At 40.0% G+C, this 9,128-nt stretch overlaps 1 protein-coding gene across 1 annotated transcript; it reads left to right on the forward strand.

Annotated features, from left to right (window-relative positions):
- Positions 1–386: 386 nt before the first annotated feature.
- On the forward strand, positions 387–8,909 carry psat1 (phosphoserine aminotransferase 1). The gene is made up of 9 exons (XM_069707899.1): positions 387–543; positions 1,751–1,811; positions 2,278–2,347; positions 3,852–4,057; positions 5,960–6,132; positions 6,699–6,868; positions 7,504–7,632; positions 8,142–8,279; positions 8,472–8,909. Exons 1-9 carry the CDS (start codon positions 487–489, stop codon positions 8,572–8,574), a joined length of 1,107 nt encoding a protein of 368 aa, XP_069564000.1. The 5' UTR covers positions 387–486; the 3' UTR covers positions 8,575–8,909.
- The last annotated feature ends 219 nt before the right edge of the window (positions 8,910–9,128 follow it).

Below are 9,128 nucleotides of genomic sequence, written 5' to 3' on the forward strand. Positions count from 1 at the left end.
GTGCATTTCCTAATATATTCACTGCGTCACGTGATCCCCATCTGACTGGAACAGAAACCCCAGGTGTCTCATAAATGTGATTCTGTCGGTATTGTGCCTGTTGCAACTCTTTGTTACTGTTGTTGACGTATTTTGAATAAATTATGCTGAACAGTTTTTGCTCCGTTATGCACTATATGACATGTAAGACGGTCCCCACGTGACAGTACTTCCTAATATGTGCACTGTTGCGAACTTATAATAACCAACACTCATTGGACTGAACAATATCCACGTCATAAGACCAAATAGCCTATTTCTATACACACAAAGTCTGTGTCGTAAGTGGATGTCTGGAGTTTACGAGACACCCCTGAATGCAACATTTTACTCACATTTGGCACCCACGCAGAGGAGTGTAGGAGGAGAGCACAAAAGCACAGCCGCGTTGGCAGGGTGTAGAAAACACCGCCGATTCAGACGAAGACAACAAGATCCTTCTGCACCATGGAGAGCAAACAAACCATCAACTTCGGAGCTGGTCCTGCAAAACTCCCCCAGTCCGTAAGTTGCGATCTCCATTTTGCGTGTCTGACAAATACAAGATAATCGTAAACTGCATCGAAGCGAGATGACACTTAAGAAGAGGTTTTGATTTTCTGTGATCGTTTTTTTGTTTTGTTTGTGCAGATGCACACTTCCGATTGACACTTTATGCTGTTTAATAGTTGCTGTTAAGTGTAAAACAACAGTAACACCTCTACTGTGAATATACTGGCCGGGTTTCCCCTCACAGTGGCGGACATCGGTGTTTTAGAGCCTTAGTCAGCAGCTCCAGCAGGATGAAAACTGCGTTGAGTTGCATCAGCCTCATATAATCATGTGGAAACTTGCTCCTTTGTGCTGCGCTGGCAGCAGCAGATAACACCTCTAGATGGCAGAAAAACTGCCTGTTCAGCAAGAAATCACAGATCTCACTTTTCCAGTTTTACACACGTGCTTCTGTGAGGGTAGAAAGTCTACCCCGAGTGGTGGTTTATACTTCCGTGTTGTAGTTTTGTAGATTTCAATAAACCTAATGAGGTCTGAAGAATTCACCGTTTGATGATCAACAAAAAAAACAAACAAACTAAAATATTTTTTTCCTAAAGGTGAATTTTTTTGTCACTTTGTGCCCCATTAACTAAATGTCCCTTAGCTCCACAATAGGCCACAGTGGATCTCCTTACTCTAAATTAATCCATTTATTAATTATTGCTCAACAATCAATCATTATTTATTCGTGTGTAAGTACTTTTTCAGGCAGAAATACAAACAAATACTGATTTGGGCTTCTAAAATGTGAGAGTTTTCTGTTTTACGTCATCTTATATGATTTGAATGTAGGATAGAAAATATATAAATGAGATAATGTACAATATAAATGTAGAATTTTCTCATGTTTTATGGACCAAATGATCAGTTATGAAAATAAATCTTCAGATGAATCAATCATGACAGTAATTAATAATTGCTGCTCTACAAATCTGTATAAGGTGAATAAAGAGGAACAATACATTTAAATCTAAACGCCCCTGACAGACCTGATGTATCGTCACGTCTTCTCTCACTGAAAAACACCAAACACATCAGCTCCTCTGGTTTGCTTCTAAGGTTTCATTGACATCTGACTTAGTGTTGCAGTCCAAAAAAACAAACCCTGTCAAACCATCATAGTTTTTTACAGCGTTGGTGCTTTTTGAAGCGATACTTTATATGCGATGTGTTTCAGGTGCTGCTTCAAGCACAGAAGGAGCTCGTCAACTACAACGGCGTCGGTATCAGCGTTCTCGGTGAGTAGAACTGCAGACGGGTCACATTTAAGTTTGTGCGACACTAAACTGCATTATTCACCATGATGGGTGCGTAGATGTCTTCAGGTGACGTCCCCCAGACGGACTAAGAAAGAGTTCAGAAATGATTACAGAGAGGAAACCTGTTTCAGTGTTGATCTGAAAAGTTGTGAACATTTCTTTTAACTGAACAGAAACAAATATTTGTTGTTTACTGCATATATGACTGTAGCTATATTTCACATTTCGTAGACGGTGTGTGTTTACAATACAAGTTAAAGGCACTCTGTTTAGATTCATATTGAGAAGAGTGGTATCTGCTGTCATGGCTGATCGCTGCTCCCTCACTCTCCAGAGTCTATGTTATAGGTGTGTCTGTGCTAAATGTTGCAAATATAATCCAAGATGAGTGAATGTCAATAACCACGAGATTAAATTCTAATATTTTTAATTCTGCTCAAACCAGAGATGAGTCACCGATCATCAGACTTCAGCAAAGTCATCAACAAAACAGAGAGTCTCCTGCGAGAGTTGTTGTAAGTGATGTTTGTTCCTCTTTCTTCAGTCCGACTGTACCGCTGCACCATCGTAACACTTCTAAACCTGCGTGTTAATTAGCCAATAAAGGCTTTATAATGTAATCAAGGCCAACTGAACATTTCTGCTGACATGGCATTCCTTGCATCGATCAAGAAAGAGGCCGCAACAATATGTGTCTGAAACAAACGGCGACGGTCACAGTTGGACCATAATCCCAGACTGTTTCAGTAGGATGACATTTACAGTTTTCTTTAAAAGAAAATAAATATGGAAAGTTTTACAGAACCTTAGTTGAAGCAGTATTTTGCCCTGTGAGAGTGTACATTTTGAAATGCATTGTAATTTTTTGTCATTATGTGTCAGTGGGCCTTCACAAAAGGAGTAGGCACAACATTATGTTAATTCAACTGCCGGAGAGACTTGATATTCTCTGCAATTAGGCGGACACAAAATATGAGCATAGATCAGCAATTGGCCAAAAGGGCTGGAAAATATCAGCATATCAGATATCGTTAAAAAAAAATCCAATATTATGAATCTATCGCATTTGGGTTTTTTTAAACAAAAAGATTCAAATAACCTAAACATATAAAAAAATACCATAATTAATCAGAAAGAACACAGCAAGCTAAAGGCGAAATTTAAATGTGATTATATTCACATTGTGTTTAGATGTGTTTTTTTTATGATGGAAAAAAATATTTGTCTCTTCCTCTCGTTTGCATAGTGGCTCTGAAAAGTTTCTTCTGTTTTCTCTCTTATTTGCAAGTGATTCCTTTTTGTTTTACTTTCTGCATCTAATGGACGACTCCCTTGTGTCCTTATCTTGTGACCTGCAACCAACTCAGTATTACCAGTATTAAAGCAGATACAAAGGGAATGGGGGTGACTGTCAACTGTTTGTCACACTGTATAAACGCTGCCCTACGGAGGAGTGACGGAGAGCACTGCTGGGGGGGAGCAATGCTGGACACCTCTCTTTGAGGTTGGCACGTATTTGCTCCTTCTTGCAAGAATAAATGTCCGATGTGTTTGACAATGCTAACCACTGCACCACCGTGCCGCCCAAAAGCAAAAAAGGTTCCAGGTTCGAATCCGGTCCTGGGCCCCCCCGTGCGGAGCCTGCATGCCCTCCCCGTGCCCGCATGGGCCCCCTCCGGGTGCTCCGGCCTCCTCCCAACCTCCACAAACATGCACCTCCCCAGATCCCCCTGCCCACATGCCTAAGTGTCCTTGAGCAAGACACTGAACCCTAAATTGCTCCCGATGGTGTACCATCGGTATGTTGTAAGTCGCTTTGGATAAAAGCATCAGCTAAATGAAATGTAATGTAATGAACCAAGCCTCTGAGTAATTTTTCCAACATTTTACAACCATGAAACACGCGGTTTAGCACTTCAGTTTGTGTAATCAACAACTAACGTGTTGATCTGTGAGCTGCAGGTGTGCTGTGTCGATATTATAACTTTATAATGATTAACACGGTGTTTGTCTTCACAGAAATATCCCAGACAACTACAAGGTATTGTTCCTGCAGGGCGGAGGGTCTGGGCAGTTCAGCGCTGTTCCGCTCAACCTGATTGGCCTGAAAGAGGACCGGTGTGCCGACTACCTGGTGACCGGCACGTGGTCGGCAAAAGCGGCAAAAGAAGCAGAGAAATACGGGAAAGTCAATGTTGCCCACCCAAAGCTGGATGGTTACACGAGTAAGTGTGTGTGTGTGTGTGTGTGTGGACGGGGAAATGTCTGAGTGCTACTTGTGTGAATACAGAGGCAGAATAATAATGGACTTAGAGCTGTTCTAACTAAAAGAAAACAAATACCTGCCACCACCAAGGTTTTGTAACTCAAGTAGTTTCTTTGATGACATGAAGAATTTTTAATTTTTCCTTTTCTTTGCTTTAAGGTTCAATTAAATTGTTCTCATTACATTCAAATGTTGTTTCAGCTCTTATGAGCTGGTCGTTGTCATTCAGGACCGTCCCTGTGCAGAACCTGGCTGTGCATCCGGGCTGTTGCGTAATAAACAATAGAGCCGGGCACCAGTGAAAGACTCTGGTATGCGAGCAGTCTTTTCCGCATGGTTGTGTCTGATTGGGGTTTTTACTGGGGCTGTTGTTTATTCTAATATTCAAAGGAAGTTTGTTTAACTGAACCCTTATGGATGAAAAGATAAATATCTAACACCACATCAGAATCGAAATGCGTTGGTCCTTTTGTTTGCCCTCTGCTTCATCTTAAAGAACTATCTTTACAGTCTGATATCACCAGAAAAAAAAAACAAAAAAACAGTCAAAAAGCAGTTAACCTGCGACGCCTGTCCTCTACAGACACGGTCAGCTTACATGTCTGTTTTTTTTTTTTTTTTTTTGCCATCTGTGGTCACTCTGGCCAGTGGAAACAAAATCCTTCAAGAAAAAGGTCTTGCAAGTTGTCTTCATTTTCAGTTGTCCCTTTAAGGCATGTTTTTACAAGGTTTGGTTTAGAGGACAGGATTTTAAAAGAAGCAGAGAGTTTGGTTTGAGGCAACCTGGGGGCTCAGAAGTTATTGAGCTTTGTAGTGGGCTTTTGTGTGCAGACTGTTTCAATCATCAAAGAGTCCATCCGTTATTAACTTAAGAAATATATTTTTAATAGTGATAGTTATATATACCACCTTCCCACCTTATGCACATAGGGCTTTGAGTTATTTCCCAGTTTATGCATCATTATTTGTCTTTACTGAAATGTTCCAAAACTGCATGTTTTATTAGACCTATTTTATTTGGTTGCTTTATTCTCAGAATTTACAAAGGGAGAAGGCATGCTGGGAAATGCATTTTAGTTTGTCCAATGACCTCTCTCTCTCTCTCTCTCTCTGTCATTTGTGAAATGTATGTGGCACATTTGGGGTGAGGGGAGGGGCACAAGAAAAATTATTTGTACTTGGTCCAATCATAATTATGTTACACTGTAGGGCAGGAGGTATAAATTCAGGGAGATAATAAAGCCAAATTAATGTGAGACCATATGCACAGTTTTAGCAACGTGGCTCAGTGGTACAGGTTTAAATATTTTAAATATTGTTTGAGCAATCAGCATAAAAATGTTGTAAAGGCATTCAAGGTCCCTGGAGGATGAATTCCTCTGCCTTTGTACAATAACTCACCTCTGGCAAAATTCATCACACAACAATAACACCGTTGTCTGTTTTTCTTGTTTGTTTAAATAACAAAATATAAAAAAAACTTTACACTATTGTTTAGTTAGTTTTAATGAAATTTAATTATTCTATTTTATTCTATTTATTGTATATACTGTGCATTTTTATATTTAATATTTTTTCTGTTATTTTATTGCTTTCCTGTATCAGGTTGCTGCTGCTGTAGCAAAAAAAAAAAAAAAGTCCCCTTGTGGATTAATAAAGTAACTATCTATCTATCTATCAATCTATCGATCGATCGATCAATCGGTCTGTCTGTCTGTGGTGATCCCCCAGCATTTCCTCTTGCACTGTTTGATGGATTGATATTTGGTACCAATATCTATGCTATTAATGTTACCATTGCCGCTGTGAGCATGTTGGTATTAGATTTATTTTAACTTTGCTGTGCTTTTGCTCCCTCCAGAAACCCCCGACCCCAGCAGCTTGACCCTGAACCCCTCAGCGTCCTACGTGTATTACTGCTGCAACGAGACGGTCCACGGGGTGGAATACAACTTCACACCTGAAACAAACGGGGTGGTCCTTGTCAGCGACATGTCCTCTAACTTCCTGTCGAGACCAGTGGACGTGTCGAAGGTGGGTTGGAAGAAGAATATATAGAATATATATATATATAAAGGTCGTATCGACATTTTGAGAAAATATCTATTATCCTTTTAACTATAAGGTAAATTTAATGGGCAACAACATCACCCCTGGAAAAGTCCAAAGACATAGGGAAATACTGATGTTAAAAATAATAACAATGCACGATTAAATACATAGAACAGAAATTACATTACATTAATGTAAAGCTGACGCTTTTATCCAAAGCGACTTACAATAAGTGCATTTCAACCATGAGGGTACAAAACCCAGAACAACAGGAATCAAGTAAATACAATTTCTTCAAGAAAGCCAAACTACAAATTACACAAAGCAAAACAAGAATAGGACAAATGATTTTGTTTGCATGCTAACACGTGTTCTATCAAATACCTGTACGGCTGTTTATATAATGCCTGCATAGCAGCATGCTAAGATCATCAAACAGTAATAAAAAGGTCCTCCTGTGATTCTCCTTGAGCCAAATTCAACCCATCAAGTCAACAGTGTGGTTATGGACATAGCGGTGATCTACCGTGTCTTCTCGCACTGTGTAGTTTGGGCTCATTTTCGCCGGGGCTCAGAAGAACGTGGGTTGTGCCGGGGTAACTGTGGTCATCGTCCGGGAGGACTTGTTGGGTCATGGTCTGAAGGAGTGTCCCGTCGTCCTGGACTACAAAGTGCAGGCTGACATGAACTCCCTCTACAACACACCGCCGTGTTTCAGGTACAGACTCGCCACTGCTTTTGAGCTTCATTATTTCTTACAGCTGAATAGCTATCAATGTTTTTGCCTGCCAAGTAAAATACACAAGCCAAATGTGCATGTGTGGCAATTAAAAACAAAAACATGCTGAACTTTTGACTGATTTCTGTGTGTCCTACAATTATTTGCTGCATTTTTCACCAGATAACTTTTGAAGGAGCAGTTCAGCATTTTGAAAAGTGCACTTACTTGCGTTCTTGCCAAGCAGCTTATTCACTCAGTATAAAGACTGGAAATAGAAGTTCAAATATTGACCGCACCTCTGCAGCTCACAGATTAACACATTAGTTGTTGATTACACAAACTGAAGTGCTAAACCACATGTTGTGGACTTTACTGTCTTGTCTGGTTGGTAATTAAATTCTGTCTCCACTGGTTGCCTGGCGACCTCAGGATGAAGATAAGGTTGCAGTACCTGTACCCTGTCAAACAACATTTCTGGCATAAATCTCTTCAAGAAAGCAAATAAGCCTATTTTCCAAACTGTCGAACCAATCCGATATTTCGTATAGGAGAAGCGTAAACAAAGTGCTTACAGTCGTTTTTAACCACTTTGCGTGTGACTGTTAATCTGTGTCGTCCTTGTGTCGGTCCAGCATCTACATCATGAGTCTGGTTCTGGAGTGGATTAAAAATAACGGCGGCAGCGCTGCCATGGAGACGCTCAACGAGCAGAAGTCTTCCATAATTTATGACATCATCAACGCCTCTAACGGTTTCTATGTGTAAGTATCAAAACTTTGAAACTTCAGTGTGACAACAGGGAATGAATTGAGGCTTCAGTCCACCTCTACAGCATGAAATACTTTACAACATCATGGCTCAATAGTGATCTAATTGTTGTTCTGACGGTTCAACAAAATGAAGTATAAAGTAAGCAGAGAAACAACAAAATAAAGACATACCCGAATATGGTATCATAGCAGAATTTATATAATCTTCCAGCGATATTGGACCACAAATTTAAAGCTCATGCCGATGATGGATTATTAGTTATACTCCACTCATGAGTTACCCGTCTCTGTCTTTAAGTTGACAAAATGTGAAGCTCTGTCAGCGTTACACCTCAACAGATTTAACTTGCTACTTTGGCATTTGTTTTGAAAACATGCTTTTACTTTCCTGACACCTCCAGCAATTTGTTTTCAAAGTAAGAGCTCTCTTTCATGAAATTAAAAGAAAAAAACCCATACAATTTACCTTCATCTAACAAATCACTTGTCTACCTGTCCAGGTGCCCTGTAGATATGGCTTCTCGAAGCCGCATGAATGTACCATTTCGTGTGGGGAGGAAGGAGGGAGATGAGGCCTTGGAAAAGAAGTTTCTGGACGCTGCGTCCAAACGTGGGATGATATCACTGAAAGGACACAGGTTAGTTTGCCAAACGCGTACCTCATGTTGTTCCATTAATACCAACTTTATCGCCATATTTCACGGGTACTGGAGAGAAAACAGGGCCCTGAATTGTCTTCACATGTAAAGTTAGTCATGAACAGCATGCATTTATAGTTTATTTTTCTCTATTTGTAGACCTCAAACATGACAGTTTGTCTCCCCCTGCAGGTCAGTTGGAGGAATTCGTGCATCCCTCTACAACGCTTTAACAGTGGAGGACGCTGAGGCCCTCGCTGACTTCATGAAGGAATTCCTCAAAGAGCACCAGTAAAACCGGCACGACTTGAAGTCAAGTGATGTCATACAGAGGCATTGTTTTCCTTTAGTCCAGTTTAAAAACCTGTCTGGTTTACCAATAGTCGAGATCCATGTTGGATGTGCAAGATGCATCTTTTAGGCACCTGTTTTGTAACATTTATTCTTTGTTCCTAAAAAGCCTCAACCACTGCAGTTATTGGTTATGTCTTAATTACATATGTGTTTCATAGAATTACTATTTAAAGGAATTTGTTGACTAACCGTACATACTGTACTCTTGGAAATTCTTGGCACTTGTTCAAAAATATATTTACATTCCAGCAAATCTAACTTGGCTATTCTTACCTATTTAAAGTGTCATTTTATTGTCATTTTTTTTTAACCCTTTATGATCAGTAATGTCTGACTTCAGACAACAGAGTAAACAACCAAACTGATTGTGCGTCCAGGCAGCTTGGAGGTGGGAAAGTTCCCATTTCACAGGCCCCAGAAAATGTGCTGTATTTCTGCTGTTAGTCAGAAAACAGAAAAGTGTCAAAGAGCCTCGTCAGCATTAATATAAACCAG

The sequence above is a fragment of the Brachyistius frenatus genome, unplaced genomic scaffold (genome assembly GCF_029030835.1).
Source record: "Brachyistius frenatus isolate BFR_SWC_R1_liver_20210118 unplaced genomic scaffold, ASM2903083v1 Contig_72, whole genome shotgun sequence".
NCBI classification, from domain to species: Eukaryota; Metazoa; Chordata; class Actinopteri; family Embiotocidae; genus Brachyistius; species Brachyistius frenatus.